At 39.7% G+C, this 21,349-nt stretch overlaps 2 protein-coding genes across 2 annotated transcripts in view; both read right to left on the bottom strand.

Moving 5' to 3' along the window:
- Positions 1-265: 265 nt before the first annotated feature.
- On the bottom strand, positions 266-19,272 carry kif14 (kinesin family member 14). Its single transcript, XM_037674566.1, has 29 exons — positions 18,248-19,272; positions 17,308-17,562; positions 17,132-17,219; positions 16,946-17,044; positions 16,653-16,705; positions 16,514-16,544; positions 16,321-16,428; positions 16,119-16,235; positions 14,426-14,544; positions 14,022-14,194; positions 13,283-13,430; positions 13,067-13,130; positions 12,744-12,928; positions 12,054-12,156; positions 11,755-11,912; positions 11,459-11,606; positions 10,956-11,102; positions 9,413-9,545; positions 9,013-9,106; positions 8,634-8,772; positions 7,166-7,269; positions 5,620-5,717; positions 5,224-5,454; positions 4,923-5,110; positions 4,270-4,422; positions 3,169-3,291; positions 2,901-2,975; positions 1,839-1,986; positions 266-639 (listed from the first exon to the last, which is right to left on the bottom strand). Exons 1-29 carry the CDS (start codon positions 19,270-19,272, stop codon positions 266-268), a joined length of 4,881 nt encoding a protein of 1,626 aa, XP_037530494.1.
- Positions 19,273-20,015: 743 nt separating this feature from the next.
- ddx59 (DEAD (Asp-Glu-Ala-Asp) box polypeptide 59) overlaps positions 20,016-21,349 on the bottom strand; it is a 5,606-nt gene continuing 4,272 nt past the window's right edge. Inside the window, exons 6-8 of the mRNA XM_037674565.1 lie at positions 21,107-21,259; positions 20,463-20,591; positions 20,016-20,276 (exon numbers count right to left, since the gene is read on the bottom strand). Of these exons, the coding sequence (XP_037530493.1) occupies positions 20,016-20,276; positions 20,463-20,591; positions 21,107-21,259 (543 nt within the window). The remainder of the gene's footprint in view (positions 20,277-20,462; positions 20,592-21,106; positions 21,260-21,349) is intronic.

The following is a 21,349-nucleotide window of genomic DNA, read 5'->3' as shown; positions in this document are numbered from 1 at the left end:
GAAAACCACGTTCTTGCCCTACAAAGGATGAAACCCTCAGCACTGCTGCATTTACACCATGTTTGAAGCAGCTGTTGTTCTTGTAGTTTTAATAAGAGTATAAATAACCTGCATGTGGATGCTATACTTAAGTGTTCTCTACATTGTTTGTAAAAGGTACAATTGCCCAGCAGGTTAATCCAATATTCTATATGGCAAAAACCTCACATTTCTATAGCGAATTAAAAAAAAAAAAAAAGATGTAAGCTATATTAACACAAAAGCATTACACCCAGTGTGGGCTATCACTGCTGGCCACACCAGGGGCAATGGAGTAAACCATCTTACTTACAACTCGATTTCTAACAGCGCTGTGTGCTTTAGCTCTCTCTTTGGTAAACAAATAATTTTCTGTTCTCTTCTCAGAACTGGATGAACTGCTGGTTCTGTCCACTTCCTGTTGGCTCCAGCAGGAGGATGAGGACAAGGACTGGAGTGCAGAGTGGAGCTCGTCTCGTGCAGATATCACAGTCTGAAGGCAGGGGAGCTGCAGGGACACACTCTCTGCACCCTCCTTGGACAGACCAGTGATTAAGTCGTCAACAGTAGTGGCAGAGGAGGAGATCAGCTCTCTGCAGCTGCTGAGGTCAGAGTTATTATCTAGAGGGGTAAAAATCAGACCACTCAGTAACATCAACAAAAGTTAGCTTAACTTTAAAAAAAGTTGCAAAAATAGGATGGTGGCACCTTCGAAAACATTAAAACCTATAGTTTAACCACTGTGATGCCCCAAAATTCTGGTTACCGTATTTTCTGACGTATAAGTCGCATCCGTCCAAAAATGTCTCATGAAGTGGAAAAAAACATAAATAAGTCGCTTCGCCGTATAAGTCACATTTATTATGCATCACCGCTGACCCGCCTGGAAACGTGGGCTGGTGTGCCAAAAATCAATTGGCTGCCAAAAGGCAGCAGTGGGAGCGTGCATGGGAGGACTTTAACAAGAATTTAACAAGATTAACACTTAAAAATAATTATTTGCTTGCTCGACATTATAGCAAAGGTGCGTCTCAGTTGAACTTTTCCTTAATAAATGCACTTTAATGGTCAAATCAGCTGCACTTCGCCTGGGTGGCACGGTGAAATGAAGCTGCCCTGAAGGCTGGCGGCTCTACAGCGCCCCCCCCCACCCGCACCTCGTTGCTTCCCAGGGCTGCGGATCACACGCTTCGCTGCCACCCGACTCCAACGCCGCTGCCATTTATAATCTGTAAAATAGGATTTTCTGTTTGGGGGCATTTTGCTTGTGTTAAGCTTTTCTCAGTTGTCTGTAAGTGAATGTTTGTGTGTGTGTGTGTGTGTGTGGGGGGGGGGGGGGGGCGTATAGTGGTAGTTATCAAAAGCCTAGAAGGCCCTCTCGTGCCTCTAGCGGCTGCATATGGTAATGGTTAATCTGGTGCATGTCAGAATGAATGAAAGCATCAAATGTCAGTCAAAAAAATGGGTTATGGATATGGAAAAAAAAAACATATATTAGTCGCTTCAGTGTATAAGTCGCAGGACTTGCAAATTTATGCAAAAAGGTGCGACTTATATGCCGGAAAATATGATAATCTAAGCCACCAGAGGTCCCCAGCCTGAGCTCTCTTGGCTCACTGCTCTTTAGCCATTTCCCTGCTTCAACACACCTTGTTCAAATCATTGAATTACTCAGAAGGTCATTAAGTTTAGCCAAAGACTTTCAATGACTTGTTCATTTCTGTCAGGTGAGCTGAAACAGGCGAACATCTAAGACGTTTAGGACAGTGATCCGAGTTGGGGACCTCTGATCTAAGCTATGTGCAAGTCAAAAGTTTCACCTCGCAAGGCTTTAGTTAAAGAGGAATGCAGCCGTCGAACTGCCTGGGTCAGTTGGAACAGTTTGGCTGACGTAGTCCTCAGTCTCTCTAGACAAGCAATGGAGGCTTCTTCCTCTTCCTTCGCCTCCTCTAGGTCAGATTCCCTCTCCTGATTGAAAACATAAACCCAACAAAGACAGCAAATAATGATTATGTAAAGTAACATTGGCATATAAAACGGATACACACGCCCAACAACAGCTGTAGAATTGAAAACAGATCAAACGTTGCAGCTGTCTGTAACCCTATTTTTCAGGTTCATTCTCTTTCTCACTCATCCATCATCTACATCCAGGTACAATTCAACCAGAGCACTGTGCTACATCTTTTTGTCCAGAGGACAAGCAGACAGCGTCTGCCAAAGGCCATAACTCTGGTTTATCATCGTAAAGGCAAAATGCTACTGTGCCCATTATTGGTTAAACAAAAAAATTGCTGCTACTTTGTGTGGCTAAGATAGCTTCAAACGAGCCTGTTAGCTGTGACTTATGTCACTTCATTCAACACATTCATTACGTAAACGATCGTCGAGGGATGAGTGCAGGGAGATAAGCTTACAGAGCACCGAGCGTTACAGGAGCAATAAAGGCTGAGTGGCAGCTTTAACGGGGTTGTTGGGCGAGTGGGTATTTAAACTTGTGTCAGGATGAAGGAATCATTTTGGCTGAGCATGCATTCTGTCTTTCAGTCAACTTTAAGCATGCAATGGTGGTTTTGTTGACTACAGATAAGTTGCTCTACATTAACATATTTAGAACACAACGTTTCTTATTTAAAGAATGTATAAGTCCTTTCAGAACATGTTTATAGCTCTAACTGGAGAAAACATTGTTCTTACACTCATCACTTTTAATAAACAATGAAAATAACAACCAACTATCTAAGACCATAAAAACAAGTCAACTATGTGTTTGATGTCACTTTAAACACAAACTTTCTAGGTGAAAAACTCTGAAACAAGATGTTCTGTAAATCTACGATTACTGCGCATCATAAAAACCTTTATGTGTTGCTAAAACTCACAGAAATGTGGCAGTGAATGTAGCTCTGCAGGGCACGAGCCAGATCGAGAACTTTGGCTTTTAGATTCTGCAGGACCTGAAAGCAGAGACGAGAGGTTTCAAAGAGAAGAAACTCCTGCAAAGTAATAAAGTTCGAAGACAAAAGCTGATTTATGAATCCGTTAAAACAAATTCTGTGACAAAAGAAAAAAAGACATCCTTAAATTAAAATAAATATAAGTAGTGGGAATAAAGTAAAGATTTGAAATGAATAAATTCTGTTTTCTTACGGGGTTTCTGGGATAGGCCAGCTGAGCCTCTCTCAGCATTCCCTTAGCGATGGTGAGGGTTTCCTCTAAGAGAGAGCCGACACCTTTACTGGTTCCCTTCAGCAGACAACTCGTCACTGATGGCTGAAAAGAGAGCTAGCTGGTCATTTTTCTTGTTTTGTTGTGAACTTTCTCAAGAAATACAAACAGAACAATAAAAACACAATGAATCAATACATTTCTGATCATTTAGAGCAGTGGTTCTCAAACTGGGCTCCACGAGCCAGTGCTTGGGGGTCCGCAATTTTTTTTTTTAAATCTCTACAGATGATTAACAAACCTGTTAAACCAAAATACAGGAAATCACATCTACTTTATTCAAACTTTTCTGGGGGAGGACCCCCAGTCTGCGTTTGTGTATTTTTCCCCTCACTGAATGTATTTGCTGCTTAAAAGAGAAGCGGAGTTCAAGCTAAACTGATTTCATTCAAACACCAATTTGTTCCACTTTTTTATTAACTAATTTGGGAAATCTCTCAAATAAAACTTGGAAATCTTGATAAATTAATTTTCTGATGGTGGGTTTAAGGCAGTAAGTGTAAAAATATAAGTGTAGCTATTAAGACTTACAGTATTTGATAATAATAATGTAGTATTAGTAATAGTATTATTATGTAGCATTAGTATTTAATAAATAGTAATAGTATTTGATGATGATGATCTTGAGCCTGGTTCTGCTGGAGGTTTCTTCCTCATGAGAGAGTTTTTCCTTTCCACTGTCGCCTTCATGCTTGCTCAAGATGAGAGTTCTGCGAGAAAGTTAAGACTCAAAGCAGTCTGCTCCTCAGATAAATAATGTTGTTAACCTACTTTTTATGTATATATGAATGTTTCTGTTCAGTGTCCTGAGATCACTTCTGTTGTGACTTGGCGCTACATAAATAAACTGAATTGAATTGATCAATAAGCATCTATACATATTCTTTTTTTAATGACCAAAACTGCAGTTCTTTCATCAACACAGGAACAGTCAGGACATTTTCTTATAATGCATTTATTCAGAATAAAGATCTACTACGGGGGCTTGAACAGAAGTAGTACTGCAGTAAATATTAGGGTTACCTTGCCTGTGGGCTGAGAGCTAAGCCCCACGACGTTCAACTTCATGCCTGTCATCACTGCCAGGTGACTGAGAGAAAACAATGCAGCATCCAGGCACTGACTGCTCTTCCTTCGTGCTTCTACCACCATTGATGTGATCTCCGACTCACAACCCTGGATCAGGAAAAAAAAAAAAAAAAGTTTATTTTTAATTCAAGCCAGCATAAACAAACAGGTGGAATTAAAATTGATTTACTACTGAATTGATGCAAACCAACACGACAGTCTGCAACATCTGAAGGGTCAGTAAATAAATTAAAATGGTGGAAAAATATTAAAAATCAGGACTGAGAGATGAAAATTGCCTGTTTAGGTGCCAAGACTTGGAAGGAATTTAGATTTTGTTTCCATATATTCATGTTCTGCGTGGGGCTCAAGGTTGAGAATTCCCTCAGCTTAACAGACAGGCCTCAAACAGCTCAGAGCTAAGACCTGTCAATCAACTCTGCATTTTAAAAAGCAAGCCCTTCTCCAAACTACTTCTAATTGTAACCATTTTGTCTGCTTAGATTTTGCACTCCTTCCAACTAATAAATAAACAAAAAAATTACCAAGAACCTCTGGAATCAAGAAATTGCAGAGCCTTTATTTTCTGGCGATCTGTAGGCGTTTACCTGAATAAGTATCTGGAAGAATCCTCCCATCTTCTTAACCTGGCTCTTAAGCTCTTCAGCTGTGGTGTAGAGTAAACCAGAAGAGGGTTTGACATTGGCCAACCAGTGCGTGGTAACAAACACTGCACTCTCTATGGCTGCGGTGGCCTTGATCAGCTCAGTCTGGGCTACAGAGTTGCACACAAACACTGCAGAAGAAAAAACACACATAAAATAAAAAGTCTGACAGAATGAACATGTTTTATGTGTAAAACAGAAAGAGAGATGTAACATAGGAGCAGCACTATCAATCAAAACTCACCATTGTCCTGACCGTCATCATCCAGGCCGTCGTACAGGTTGGAGATGGTTTGGACCGCCTTATAAACCAGATTCAGATCAGAGACCAGTTTATCTGCCAGGCTCTCTTCAGTCCCATTGCAGCCACGCAAACGACCCACTGACTGACCAACCAGCTCCTTGCAGATGCCAGGTATGGCAGGGTGTGTGGTGCTGTAATGGGTGGTGGGAGCATTGACCACACCCATCAACCCTAGAGTGAGTCAGTGTGCACAGAAAAATGTTTACAGCGCAGTCCAACTATAAATGTTTAACTTGCATAAACAAAGTTTAGTAGCGTTTATGTAGCATACGCTGTGTTGTCAAAACTAGCCCAAGTTCAATAAGTGTAAAAGTTCACTTGTGTTAAGTTCCTTACCAGCAGACTGTGACGAGCTGCTAAGGCTCTGAATAGGATGGACGCGGATCTCATAGAGACGACCAGAGATCCTCTTACTCTTCAGAAGGCTCCTACTCCTGAAGTCCAACCAATCAGAAACATGTTCATAGCATTCTTAAACAATTGCTTAAAGCTATTAAGTAGATTTTCAATATACAGTAGACCCTTGTGTGTGTGTGTGTGTGTGTGTGTGTGTGTATGTGTGTATATATATATATATAAAAATATATAAAAAGGTGTTACGTAAACCTTTCCCCGCACTCTTGCAATTTTTTAAACAATCTTTCTAAACTCTAAACACTCTAAAAGAGCACAGAATATCATGATTTCCCTCTCTCTACCTCCGCTGCTCTCAGCCAAGCAAGCGTTCTTGGCCACGCCCACTTCTCTGCTCTGCACAGAGAACAGCTGATCAGCTGATCAGCTGCTCAGCTGCAGGAGGAAGCTTATCCTGCAGCGTGGGACGCACAGGGGTGCTAAATAATTTTAAATGATTTATTTTATATAAAAATTCCATGGTGATCGTACGGCTCATTCTTCAATCAGCCAACTGTGTGTCGTGTCCAATCTTATTTTGAAAAACCGCGATAGGACAAATCCTCAAAAAACAAACCGCGAAGTAGCGAGGGAGGGACTACTGTAACTTGAGCTCAATTTAAAAAAAATGTTTTGGTGTCAACTCCTCCCTCTTGCTGCACTGCAAATTGTTCATTTTTGAAGATCTAGACATTTGTGCACTATTATTTATATTCCACCATTGCTATAATGAGGGCGTTGACAATCAGTGTATTTAATATGTTTAAAGGTGGACATTTTTGACAGACTTTAGTAAGAGTAATTAGATTAAGTGTTTTAACTTTCTGGGGATTTAAATTAAACTGTAAAAACAGAGCAGCGGATAAACTAGAAGCTAGAAGCAAACCAAGAGAAGGTGAGTAGACAGCAATGATTACACAGTTTGAACAATTTTAATAAAGTCAGAGGGAAAAGTGTGACAGGCCCACAGACTCTGTGCCGTGTTTTAATTGGCTGGCTCTGGTGGTTATTTGGGCACCAGCATGAGCTCTTGCCAAAAACAACAATAGTGGGAGAGGAAAAAGTTTGAGGCTCTGCATTTATAACAGGTGTGTGTGTGTGTACATTGTGTTTATGAGCTATGAACTTCATTCTTTTTCCAAACGTACTGCCTTGTCTTTTGTGGACATAAAATGAATAAACAAGGTGGAAAATATTCAGCGGGCAGCAATTTCATGAAAGGAGAGCGGATCGGCTCAGAGTCAAAAATATGTGCCAGCTTGTAAATTGCACTGTGGGAAACTTGGAGGAACTTGTGCAAATAACCAAATTCTTTGAAACTGTACATTTTCCAAACACATCTTTTTTTTTTTTTAAACACATTGCACAAACTATGTTTACCACAGGAGCACTGACAAAAACGGCAACCGACTCCTGAAGTTTGGAAATGCTATAAATTTAGGATGCTAAAATGGGAGCTGAAGGATAGCAAGATGAGCTGGATAATTACCTTCGGCGAGAAAAGGAGGTGGAAGCAGAGGAGGCCGATATATCTTGCTCCCATTCATCGTCAGGGTCATAAAACACATCGTCATCTTTAGAGGTGGAATCCCCCTGCAGAAAGTAAAGTACTGCTGACAAGCCCAGTCGCACTTACTCAACTTAATGAGAAAAGCGCAGCAAAGTGAGGCAGCGCTCCTCTGTCAGGCGTAAAACAAGCCATTCACGATTGTAAATAAGGTCAAACGGCAGGGAGATTGGCAATTAAGTGGAGGCGATGTCATTTTGTGAACATGCAGAATGAGGAAGAGATGTTGGCTGGTTGCATGTTCTGCTCAACAAACATAATGGATTATCTTACCAGAACACGGCGTAAATCTAATAAAGACGTGCACAGCCTTTTATCCATTTTATAAACTATGACTATAATCTGTCAAAATACAAACGAGATTAATCTGTGTATTCCATATTCCTAAAAGACAGAGTTGAGTAGAGCCAAACTAATCTAAATATAACATTTCAGTAACAGATAACACATTTAAATTTTATTGCATGAACTACCGTAATTTCCTGGACTATTGAGCACACCTGAATATAAGCCACACCCACTAAATTAAAAATAAAAAAATGTGCACATATAAGCCACAGGTGTCCACATTGTAACACGAGATATTTACACAGAAAAGTTTTTAAACTTTTAATTCAATAGGTATCGGGAACATACACAAATACTATTAAAAAAAAAAATTCTCCCTACTGTGACCTGTTCAGTAATTTTATTGGTCAGATTTTTGTTTACCTTTATTTATACAGGACTCATTGAGTCAAGAGGACCCACCCCCCAAGAGAGGCATGTATTGGGCAGCTATGTGAGCACCCAGGTGTGACGAGGCTAAAATGTTTTTGGCGGCATGAAGCTCGTTAGCCTGTCTAAATAAATTTTAAAAAGCCATAAATTAGCCACACCATTATAGAAGTCGTAGTGTTCGAAGCGTGTGAAAAGAGTAGCAGCTTATAGACCAGAAATTACGGTACTTACTTCCAACTTTATAGAAGTTTATATTTACACTACTGTTTATATTTTTTACTAGCCTTACTATATTGCATATGTCACTTTACCTTTATATCAATATCAAGAACTTCATACATATATGGAGTATATTCACTTCATATGCTGCTTTGTCACTTTACTACAAAGGTCAATGTCAGGACTTTCATACTTATAGATATACTTTTTATATTTATACTGCTGTACTTACAATTTAGGATAATATACTTTTATTATTTCATTTTATGCTAATGTTTAATGGTTATTGTTGCATCAGGGGTCTGAGAGTAATGACATTTCAATACTGTGTATGTCCTGTACATAGTGCAGTTTTGACAATAAAGTTGACTTTGACTAACTTTACACTGCAAATGCAACAAAACCTGCTGCCATTACAACGTTTAGAAATTAAAACTGATTCAAATCAAACCTGTTCAAGCTCCCTCATGGCCACCATGTTGTTCTGGAACTTGTCCAGGCTCCAGAAAGTTGTTATCCCCAGCTTTGTGTTTTGAACTCGTACTTGTTGACCCCCACAATCAGGGTTTTCACTGACTGAGATTTCATGCCTAAAACAGAAGAAAACAACATGAAAACTGGCAAATCTTAGTCCAAATACACATTTGCTTGGAGGAAAAGAAAAAAAATGTGTTTTAAATAGTAACTGGTTCTGATGAAATCAGAGATAAGAAAAGCCACAACGTAAATAATTCTTAAAATCAACACTTTAATTAATTCTAAATAGATTAGTCGAGTATTGCTACATTTGCTGTTTTGCAAATGTAAATGTTCCCGTTCGTCTTTCCCACCTGCTGAAGATCGTGTGTTTCTTTAGTTTAACACTGATTTTATTGGCCTCTTCAATCATCACAGACAGCTTCATGGCATCCCACTGTGGACAGGCTGAAACACAGAAAACATCTACAGCAATGATCTATACATTATGAGCCATTGACTGTACACTGCTTTACTAAATGTCCCTATAAGAACTTTAACATTTTCCTAACCAAAGAATTGTGCATCAACTGCATTTTTACTTTTCAAAAAACATATTGAGGTTTATAATGCTAAAACTATTATTATTTAAAAAGCTACTGAAGGATTGTGAACATAGAAGGAGCAGGGAAACATGTAAAAACAGTATAATTTACCTTGCATATGAAAACATGTAATGCGTGTAGGCAGCTTCAGAACTTAAAAAACCCTCACCATTTTGAGGAGCTTTGTTCGCCCTTAGAGCTCTTTTCTTCTGCATCTCCTCCAGCTCCTCACTAATCTTCCTCTTTTCTGCCTCGAGGGCCTCAACAATCTTTGCTTGGCATACCCTACGTTCCTCCATAGCCTGCAACAAGTCATAGCAACATGATATTAAAAACCACCAGGTCATTACATTCAGCGATGATCCAAGCTACTGCACGACTCAAAGAAATCCCAAAAGGCCTCTTGGTTAAACACAAAACTAGGAGTCAGCATATGCGGGACACTAAAGCTCGTTTCTATAAAGACAAATCAGTAGAATGTGAGATGGTGTCGGCATTAGTGACAAATGTGCTCTGCTCTACCGCCTGTTCAAAAGAAAGATGCAAGCTGACTGAAAGCTTAGTTACAATTTTCAGGCTGGATCTCAGAATATAGGAGTTACAGATGGCTCCAACCCTGCAGAGTAAAAAAATGCTACTGCACTTTTTGCAGTACAAGTCACACTTTTTTGTGTAAATTTGCATGCCCTGTGACTTATACGGCGAAGCGACTTATTTATGTTTTTCCCCATATTTATAACCTGATTTTTGGTTGAAACCTGACGATTTCATTCATTCAGACATGGAAAATATTGAACACTACAATTTTCAGCCACTAGAGGGTCATCAACTAATATATCAATATCCACAATAGCCACTTTTATCTATTAATGAGACACTTGAGTTGCCATACCGAGCCACTTCGTCTTGCTCCGTAACTCCTGGAGTAAACATCAAATCAGCTGCATTTTGCTGCGCCGCCCAGGTGAAATGCAGCTGATTTGACCATTAAAGTGCATTTATTAAGGAAAAGTTCAACTGAGACACACCTTTACTATAATTTCAAGCGAACAAATAATTGGTTTTAAGTGTTAATCTTGTTAAATTCTGGTTAAAGCTCCCGCTGCCGCCATTTGGCAGCCAATTGATTTTTGGCACACCACCACCCCACGTTTCCGGGTGGTCAGCAGTGACACATAACAAACGTGATGCATCAGCGGTGATGCATAATAGATGTGACTTATTCGGCAAAGCAAATTATTTATGTTTTTTTCCAACTTTATTAGACATTTTTAGGCTGATGACTTATACAGCGGTGCAACGTGTGCAAGTACGGTAAATCCAGCAGTTTTTACAAATGTATCCTTTAATATAGTTGTGCTGTATTATTTTAATACAAACACCCACAAAACATTATGCACCGTAACTATATCACTGCACTGATCATGATGCCTTGTTTTCTAATTCAAGTTATATTTTAATTATATCTGTGTCAAAATGTGGCCATTTACCTCATCATCAGTCAGAAGTAAAACAAGTGTTTCTAATATTTTATAAAGTGTAAGACGCTGATTCTTTTATGAAGCAGAAATATAATTTTGGTGCACGTGGGGAAAATTCTTCATAGTTTAAAAGTACAATTCTCATAAGAAATGCTTAAAAACATCACATGAACCAAATACATACATTATTTTTAAATAAAGAAAAGTCCATGAACTTTCTGTCAGCCCAACCTGGGTTTCCATGTGTAGACGGAGGCGTGTCTTATGGGTGTCCACCTCCTTCTGCAGTTCCAGCTTGGCCAGTTTGAGCTCCTTCATCTGGTTGGTCACCCTCTGCTGGTCCAACTCCTGCTGATGCTTCCGCTCATTTTCCTCAGTCTGAAAAGAATTGCACGTTAAACCAGAACTGATGACCAAACACGGAAAGGTGCAGGTCTGAGGAGATGCAGAAGTTTGATGATCCTGTAATGAGGCAATACAGTACTTGTATATTTAATATAATGTGATAAAATTCCACTGGAGTGTTTTTTTATCCTTTTTTTTTTTTTAAACTGGCAACATACTGACCTCTAATGGCTGCAAATTCAGTGAAATAAAACAAAGTTAACTGCCTCTGATACAAAGCGCATGAAGAAAACTCCAAATGTCAGGCAAGAATCAAAGAAAATCATAAGAAAATGTTGTAAATGGGCTTTTTTTAAATATAAATATGATATAAATAGGTTAAACTGTACCAGTTCTTTTTCCAGGGCTCGAATCCTATTTTCATAAAGAAATTTCTGGTCAGAAAGCTCTTTCTGAGCCACTTCTTTTGCCATCTGAATTCCCTGCATCATCTCCTCTTTTGCCTTTAACTGGGCTTCTTCAATTTCAGCCTCGAGTCTGAAAAGCAAAAAAAATAAAGTGATGAAACTTTCTTTTTTTTTAAAATAAATAACTTACAATCAAACTTTAAAAACAGGAAGTCTAAGAGTCCCTGCGGAGCGGCATTAGCATTAATCTACATTATGAACACTAAAAAAAAAAATACTTTGCTCTCTGAGCTGCCAGTAGCTCATTTTTGGCAAACTCAAAGTCTTTCTGGCCATCGCCCGCACTTGTCCAGCATGACACACGCTTTCCAGACTGCACCTCTGCTGGGTGATTAAAGCGGAAGTAGTGGTCCCCACCAAGGATAACCCTGTCACCCTGGACGCCACAGCCAAAGAGAAGACATGAAACTGATTTATGAAACCATACGAGCACGCAGGCTGTGGAGTTTGATTTGCAACAAGTCATGCAAGATATTAAGTTACACCATAATGAAAAGCAGCTAAACTTTTTGCTCACATGATGTAGGACAGTAGACTCAGAGATGAGGTTCCCATTTACAAATGTCTTGGCATTGTCCATTGGAGTGATGCTGACAGTATTGTGGATGTTGGATATGACACTTAAGGAAAAAACAAACAAAAGTACATTAGCAATATTTTTAAATGTTCGCTGGTCACCAAACAGTAAATATATTCTTCATTTAGCTAAATACAGCAGTCCCTCGTTTATCGCGGGGGATCTGTACCCTGAAGCCCCGTGATAAGTGAAAAACCACAAAGTAAGTAGTACAAGTAGTTGTTTATTTTAGTATCAGAATGTCACAGAATGTCATGATTTCAGCTCTCTGCCTCCTGCCCACTTCTCCTCTATAGAGCAGAGATCAGCTGATCAGCTGCGAGGAAGCTTCCCATGCAGCTTGGGCTGCACACTGGTGCAGGAGGAAGCTTTTTTTCTGAAGCAGGTGCTAAATATTAAAAATAATATATATATATATATATATATATATATATATATATATATATATATATATTTTTTTTTTTTTTAATTCCATGCCGATCGTGCGGCTCATCTATCAATCAGCCAATTGTGTGTCGTGTCCAATCTTACTTTGAAAAGCCGCGATAGAGAGAGTCCGCGAAAAACTAACCGTGACGTAACGAGGGACTACTGTATTGTTTTCACACCCTGCTGAGATTTCATTCTCACCAGTGCTGGTCAGCAATGAGGGCTCCAGTGAGCTGGATGTCGTAAGTGGAGCCTGGTTTGAGCTTGCCTACTGTGGTTCTGCCCTCCTTGATCATGTAGAGAAGCATCTCGGACAGCTGAGGGTCCTCGTTCAGGTTCACCAAGTTGGGAAGACGGTTGTCCACTTTGAACGTCACGCCCACTTTCTGATTAGACAAGAGCGAGAAGCCTTTACAGAAACGATCCTCTCCAGCACAGATTTAATAAACCAGGTGTTTCATTTGCACAAAGAGGAAATAATAAATCAGCTGTGCACAGTGAATAAAGAGCAGAGTAAAAAATACCTGCAGTTCTTTGGTTTCTTCACGTTTACGGATTTCTGCTTGCTCGAGTTTTTCTCTCCAGGCCCTGCCCGAAAAGAAACCAAGACACAAAGTTTTAATTTGTATTATTATTTAGTATCTAACTAAAACTAACCCCAGCCATGAAGCAAAGTGTCTAATTTAGGATTAGATGCCCATAAATATAAGTAGTATTTGAATTTTCTTTGTGATGCTGACCGGTTGGCCTCAGCCATTTCTCTCTCTTGCTGAGAGAGTTTATTTTTCAGGGCGGTGATCTCCTGCTGGAACAGTCGGACTCTCTCCGGCTCAACGCCCAGGGAGCTCATCTGGGCCGCTCGCAGTTTCTCCACCTCTGCCTTCAGCTCTAAAAAGGCACAAAGAGTAGGATCACGTTGCTTTTAAAGACAACTTAAACTGAGTAGGTTTGAGCAAACGTTGATATAAAAAAATGCAGTCACTTTAAAGATCTTTGAAAGAGGTCACAGAAAGGTTGAAGATGATTCACTGCAGGACATTGTCCTCACTGGAAGGAGGCTCACGCTGACGTAAGACAAATCTACAGCAAGAGCTCCCCTTAGTGCTAAAAACGTCAAACAGCACCGAGACGATTTTATGAAAAATAATACTTGCATGACAGTTAGCCGCTATGTGCAACTGACAGTGCATAAATAAGGGCAGGAAGCAAGGTTAGGGCCACGCTTTCAATTCATCTGCAAAGTGCAGGAGGTGGTGATGGATAAGTGTGAGGACGGGAAGGTCTGTGGGACGGAAGGAGACGCAAAAAAAGCAAGCTGCAAATAGAAAGACTTTCCAAAGTAAAGAAAAAAAAATAATAAAAAAAAAACAACTAAACTTTAACTACTATTAGCCGTTAAAAATAATCAGCTTTAAAGGCTTAGATTGATAGGTTAAATAAATAAATTTAATTAAAAATCCCACGTGTGAAATGTCTAACCTCTGATGAGCTTGGCATTAGTGTCTTCGTTGACTTTGGCCACGTTAATGATCGTGCGGGCCTGCTGAGCGTAACGCAGCGTGCTCAGACTCTCCTCCATGTTGCTGCCCGCCGGGCTCACCGTCGCAATCATGGCCGTCTTGGAGTTACCACCAAGGCTTTCTTTCAACAACCTGCAGATCAAAAGAATAAAAACACCTTCTCAGTTCTTTCAATGTGTCCATATTTAAAATTAATTTCAAAACACCGGGGATGTTTAGACCAATAATGTCCATCAGAGCCACAGACAGCTCTGGCAAAACACCATAAAAGGTTTTATTTAATTCATTTTCCTAAAAAAAAAAAAAAAAAAAAAAGGTATTAAAGCATGTGCACAACTGTGTACAAGCTTACTCCATGCCTACCATGTGAGAACAGACTCTCTGTACGGTATGAAGACCTTCTTCCTGGTCAGTACTTGTTCAGATAAGGCGGAGATGACCTTTCCAAGAGTTAGCAGCGACTTATTGATGCTAGCACCCTCCTGTAACAACAAACAACTGGCTTTACCCTTTTAGAAGTAAATATTACAGCAAGATGACATATACACTAAAACTTGAACAAACTTAATTCAGTTTTTATGTCGTTTTATAAAAAGTCAAGAAAAATAAGGATAACTACGGTAATGTCAATCGCAAATTTCAAAACCCAAAAGCAAATGCAACAAGAGAAATGGCATTTCCTGTGAATATGCAGTGTGAATGCTTATTGCTGAAGAACTTTCTGAAAAACAGCTGAAATAGCCAAAACAACATTCTGAAATGTAGCTGAACTGGAAGACCAAGCCTACTTTAGCAGAAGAAAGCAGAAAGAACACATATTTGCTGAATTAGGTTTAAATAAGCAGAAATGAGCCCCAAAATTAGGAAAATACCAGTAGCTAAAAAAAAAAAAAGGTGAAATTAGCAAAAAACTAGCTGAAAAGTATCTGAAAAGGCACAAAGAGGCTTAAATGACCAAAAGGAAGCAGAAAGAGCTGAAATGAGCTCCAAAAATGTGGAATTGGCTGAAAATGATCAAATTAGCAGAAAACAGCTAAAAAGTAGCTGAAATAGCAAAAAAAAGCTAAAATCAGCAGAAAAAAGCTGAAACAAGCATAACAAGCTGAAATGAGCATAACAAAATTAATTAAGCTGAAAATAGCAGAAATTACCACAAAAAAATTTGAATTTATCTGAAAACAGCTGAAATTAGCTAAAAAACACTAAAGGTAGCTGAAAAGTTAAAACGTGCTTAAATAAGCAGAAGAAAGCAGAAAGAACATGTTTGCCCAATTAGTCTGAAAGAAGCAGAAATGAGCATAAAAAAGTGGAAATTATATATATATTATATAAGGCTGAAATTAGAAACAAACAAAAAACAGCTGAAAAGTAGCTAAAATGGCAGAAAGAAGCTTAAATTACCAGAAGAAAGTGGAAAGAGCCCATTTTTGCTGAATTAGGCTGATTTTTTTTTAAAAATAAGTACAAAAATATGGAATTAGCTGAAAAAGCTAAAATTAGCATAAAAACTGTTAAATAGTAGCTGGGGAAAAAAAGGCTGTAACTTTCAAAAATAAGCTAAGATCAGCATAGGCTGAAATTAGCTGAAAGAAGAAGTACAGAAATGTTGTAGTTAGCAAAAAGAATTTGAAAGAAGCCCAAAAACAGCTGGAAAAACCGGCTGGAATTAGCTGAAAATAGCCCCCCAAAAAATTTTATTTGCACAAGGAAGCTGAAGCAGAACAAAACGTGAAAGGAGCAGTTAAAGGTTGTAAACAGATCTAAAGATATGCAGGATGTAAAATGAGCTCAGTTCATTTTCTATGAGACAAAAACAGCAGAAAAGGCTAAATATTTCAAAAAGCTAAAGTTGCACCAATACCAAAAGTCATAGCAAGATTGTCCAGAAAGAGCTGAACGTTTTTGTTGAAATAGCTTGAAAAGTGCGGGACGAGAATGGTGCCGAAAAACGTACGGAAGAAAAATGGATGACAACAGCGTGACCTCTTCATGAGCGTTCACGCAGCAAGCAGAGAAACGAACGCTCAACAAAGAGCGACGATGTGCGAGTGCTCACCCGGAGTCTGTCTCCACTTGTCTGAGCTGAGTTGCAGCGCTCGCTGCCGGCCAGATCAACCAGGTTTATCCTGCTGGTGATGCTGTGGTCATGCTCCTCTCCCTCCACAAACTCCGTCTGAACACACAGACAAACAGGTTCTCTGCTGAAACAACGTGACGAATGGAGGCGTCAATAAACAGTTCAGTTCAAATAAACCAACCTTCATCTGGGTCATAACCAGGGTGAAGACTGAGTGAGACCTGGAGCTCTTGTCATTCATCCCAGTTGCTGCTGTAGCTCTCTGCTTGTTACCAAGCTCCAGCCAGCCCTAAAACATCATTTTCTCGTTTAAACTTACAAAACACCATGTCAGGATACGAAGGGAAGAATATTTTAACAGCAAGTTCACCCACCTTAATGTCATCGTAACAGCTCACCACATTTCTGAAAAGAAGTAACAAATTGAGTCCCTCTGTTAAACGTATTGATCAGAAATGTTCTTCTGGCTTGTGAAACGTGACAAAGCAGAAAAAATAAATAAATTTCTCTTACGCAGAAAGGTCAGCAACGTATGGACCGTGAACTGGATGCTCCCTGACTCTCAGCTGAAAGAAAATAAATAAATGCGTCTATTTCCACCCAAAGTTATTCAGGCCTAAATGCAAAATAAAAACACAAAATATCTAATTTGTTTCTTTACATCTTTGCATCTAATTTATTCAAAAACATCTTAAAAATATGAGTAATTGTCATAGTGATAAGGGCAAAATATTTTATATTTTCAGTACTTTTTCCAGTTGTTACTGCCATTAAGGAATAATTTATTTACTGTGAGAAATACTAACCGGCATCCTCCTCTGGTTTGGCTCCTCTCTGGTCACCAGCAGGTCGTGGATCTTCTCGTTGTACACTTCAAAGTAGCTCATCTCTACGTGACACTTGACCTAAAATATGAAAACGTGCAAAACGGTATTTGAACAGTTATGGAAGAAAAGAGGATCGACTAACCGTGAACGTGTGTGATATATTACTTCTTCATTTTCCATAGAGGCCAGTTTCAAAAACAGCTCCTGGCAGAAACGAGGGATGACCCCCGCCTCTTCCTCAAAGCCCATCATCCTGCATAAGAACCATTTTAAACCAATTGAGCTCACAGGTGCATGTTTTAAAAGAATTTGAGATTATGTAATGATACAAAAATACCCACGTGTAGGATTTCCCAGAACCTGTTTGGCCATAAGCAAACAAGCAGGTGTTAAATCCCTCAAAGGCCCTCAGCAGCAGAGGTTTGGCCAGAGTCTCGTACACCGACTTCTGGCTGGCGAAGGTGGGGTCACGGTCATCCACCGAGCAGAAAGAGTAGTCGTACGTAAAGGAGTAGCTCTGTTTGGACTCTGGATTCTGGACGACAGTCTCCTGACCGTTCATGAATATGACCCGCAAGGCCTTCTCCGTTTTCTCTCTGTAACAGAGCAGAATATTATTAGTGACAAAGATTATGATTCACTGCAAGTAGAGATTTGAGCTTTTACTACAGAAAGCACAAATTAAAATTCATACAGTCTAATGTTAAACAAAGACCTGCTGAGTAGGCCTGTCACAATAAACAATAAATCAATTAATCGCATGATAAATGAAAATTATCAACCTCATTTTCATTTATCGGCTTTATCGTTTCTTCGTGTCTCTCTCTTCCTACTGGACACTGGATGACAGAAGGCTCAACTCCGGTGCTCTTCACTGACTCCTCCCATTCTCTTTAAAATCCATTTAAATTCCTATTTTTTTCTTAAAGAGACACGCTGCTCGCTCGCTCCCTCACTATCCGTCCTTCGGTTCAAACAGTCTTATACTGCCATCTAGTGGTCAAAAAGCGTACTACACACAAATTATTACCAGCATTTCTTCTTAAATTTGACATGACTGATTATTGTCAAATTTCAAACAACATTATCGTTTATCGCAATAATTTCTGAGACAATTAATCGCCCAGCAAAATTTGTTATCGTGACAGGCCAACTGCTGAGTTCTAAGATATTCAAACGATAAAGGTCAAGGGTTTGACTCCAGCGCTGTCACCATTTGCAGTAGCAGAAAAGAGAAGTTGTATTTGCACATTCAGAACTGGTGTTCTGAAGTCCACAAACCTGGCACTGAAGGGGCGGACACGGACAGCCACGGTCACAGCACTGTTCTCCATCTTCAGTGAATCCTGCTGCCTCAGATTCTCACTGGTTTGGATCAGGGTGGGTTCACTGGTTACTTCAGGCTTTGCACTGGAGGTTGTCATCTTCCTCTCCTGCATGGCAGTGTTGGGCCTGTGTACACCTGGTAAGGCCTTGCTGACTCGAGGCGCAGCCACAGGTTGAGCCTTGGCGTCTCCAGCCTGGTGCGCTCGGGTTTGGGGCTTTTCCAGACTTGCTGACTTGTGCGCCACCGGTTTGGGAGCTTCTTTATTTGCCAATTTCTCAAAAACATCTCGCTTGGCGGCGATTTTTTCAAACGGTGTCTTTTTGGTGGGGGTTTTAAAGGTGTGGGCTCGATCCTCGGGAAGAAGAGTCCTGGCTGCGGAGGAGGGCGCCTCTTTGCGCGCAGACTCCATCTGCTGCGTCTGAGCTGCAGCTTCTGAGAACTTGGGGGCAGTTTCTCTTAAACTCGCAGATCTAAGTAAGCCAGGAGTCCTGCCGTTTGGTTCACTCAGGACTTTGGAGGTGGGTTGTTGGCCAGTACTGCTGAACCCACGCGAGCTTTTAGTTTTATCCATCATGGAGGGGGTCCTGGTCCTGCGCTGCAGAGTCAGCCTCTTCTCCGGGGCTGGAGTTGTGTTATGGCTGCTCTCAGTCCCAGTTTCCTCTCTCATTCTTTCAGTCCCAGTCTTCCTCCTGGACCTCCTCTGTAACGTCAGTCGGCCTCTGTAAGGTGTCTGCTGCCCGCTGCCGCCTTTTGACATGGCAGAGACGACATAAGTCCTGTTTACATGACTTTTCTCAGACGACCTGCTGACTTCGCTCGCAGATTCTGAGCTTGATGTCTCTCTTGTTCCCAGAGAAGGCGGATCCGCTGCCTTTATATCCGCTGGTCGCTCTCTCCCAGGTGTTCTGGACACTGATGCTGACATTAAATGGTCATAAAACGCCGTATGCTTCCTCGCTTGTACGCTAAATATCGACATGATTTTTGAAGATTAGCGGACTAACGGCAACTGAAATCCGGATGTTTTATCTACTGATACTTAAAATTAAAAACTAAAACCAACGCGAGTACGACTTGTGATATTAAATTAAGCGTGAATCCATATGTATAAAACAATAGCTATAATACGCACTAAAACATAGCGACTTATGTTTATTATTGTTTCTCCGCTTCCGCCTTCGCCCGCTTCAATTTCAAATCGACTTCGTCTGAAGGTTCTGATTGGCTGAAGTCCCTGACGTCATTACGTAACACTTTGTCGGAGACGTGCGGAGATGATGAAGTAACACTAGATGGCAGCACAAGCACTGATAATAAACATGCATCAGATGAAAGCAAATTGCACAAAAATCAATTAACATGTTGCAGGATTTATATAATTTTGACTAAAATGATCTTTCAACTAGTAAAATCAAAAACATATATTTTTATTTAAGCATTTCATGCTGAGAAAGGCTTAAAAAAACTATCTTAGGTGTAAATTTGGGCCCTAGGTTGAAAATGTATTTTTAAACTTGCTTGATTTAGCAAATTCTAAAATTGCTAACATCACAAACTAATATTACATAAAATAAAAAATCTTATTAGAGAAATAAAATTATATGCACTGTCCTGGGTGGATGTATGGTCTTATAAAATTACTTGTCAAAACCCACAAGGTTGTTTTTTTATTTGTTCACAAAATAGAAAACATCACAAAACAAATAATTAAAAAGAAGCTGTCTACTTCTTGCGACGATCATGTTTCTTAATGATGTCTAGGAGGTTGTTCTTGGTAACTAGTGTGTCGTCAAATCCAGTCCTGTTTCTCTGTTTTTCCCTCCTCTGCTGTTCATGAAGGTGTGGTGAGTTCAGGAGCTGAGGGGGCAGAATGGATCCAGTAGGTTTGACTCTGTTCACCACCTCCAGAAAAAGCCTTTTGTTGTTGTTATTAAGGAAAGTGATGGCTGTCCCCCTGTGACCCAGTCTTCCTGCTCTGCCCACCTGAAATGGGAAAAAAATCTCAATTAAACCAATAATTAGGTTTAATAAACACAAAAACAAACATTTGGTTATGAATCTTTGTGAAAGCATTCACATATTCAATTATGTGTATTGTAACCTATAGTTCCTGTGATATATTTCATAACCAAAAAAGAATGTGGTTATTCTTTGCATTGTTTTACAAACCTGGTGAACGTACTCGTCCATTGTGTTCGGCATATCAAAATTAACCACCAGTTTGACGTTGACCAGGTCAAGTCCTCTACCCAGGACCCCTGTACTGATCACCACTTCAAACTGTCCATCCAGAAGACCCTGAAGAAACAGAGCAAATATGAATGTACACCGAGTTCACACTGCTACACCTGTGTTTGTTTAATAAAAAGGTTATTTACTTGATTTTAAAGCTAATCCACATTTGCCTAGACATTAAAGTGATATAAAAAGTTTGCAAAATAACAGGTAAACTCAAAATACAACTAAATTAGCATGGGATATATACTTAGTGCAATCTGCTTTTATAAAACTGGCCTATAAAATTAAACTAATGTTATTTTATTCTTGTTTTCTTTGGTCTTTGTCTTTTCCTGTTATTCTGTGCTTTTTTTGTTTCACTGAATAAAAGTCATACATCAAGACAATAAAAAAAAGCTAACAACGACAATCAGTTGATTAAAATGAACCTTCTATACTACCATACTAGTAAACAGATTGTTTGTGGTTGTCAAGATGATTTTTTTAATGGGGGATGGAGCTGCACTGTTTCACACAAGCATGGACACATTTTTAATCAACCCTCTTATGCATATTCTACTCGACACCAGTCCCACCTTGAGGATACGGTTGCGTTCCATCTGGCTCTTGTCAGAGTGGATTGCCACAGTCGTGAGACCCGTCACCTTGGCAACCGCCTCACAAAGCAGGTCTGCACCCAGTTTACAGTCTACAAACACCACAACTGGAGGCTGGTACAGTTTGTTGTCCTAGAACATCAAAAATAAACAAGCACAGAGGGATTTTTGTTCATTCCCTCATAATTACTGCAGTGACTACATAGTTCAGTTCAATGATTT

The sequence above is a fragment of the Nematolebias whitei genome, chromosome 3 (assembly GCF_014905685.2).
Source record: "Nematolebias whitei isolate Nwh7 chromosome 3, NemWhi1, whole genome shotgun sequence".
Lineage (NCBI taxonomy): Eukaryota > Metazoa > Chordata > Actinopteri > Cyprinodontiformes > Rivulidae > Nematolebias > Nematolebias whitei.
Note: the sequence above shows the minus strand (reverse complement) of the source record. Positions and strands in the feature narration are given on the sequence as shown.

Excerpts from the sequence above, each read along its gene's own strand:
- kif14 (XM_037674566.1), bottom strand. The coding sequence starts at position 19,272 with ATGTCGATATTTAGCGTACAAGCGAGGAAGCATACGGCGTTTTATGAC. Across the intron at positions 14,195-14,425 it reads AGAGAGTCTGTTCTCACATG|GTTGTTGAAAGAAAGCCTTG; the intron begins GTAGGCATGGAG and ends TTTGATCTGCAG. Across the intron at positions 11,913-12,053 it reads AGTCTACTGTCCTACATCAT|GGTGACAGGGTTATCCTTGG; the intron begins GTGAGCAAAAAG and ends TGTGGCGTCCAG.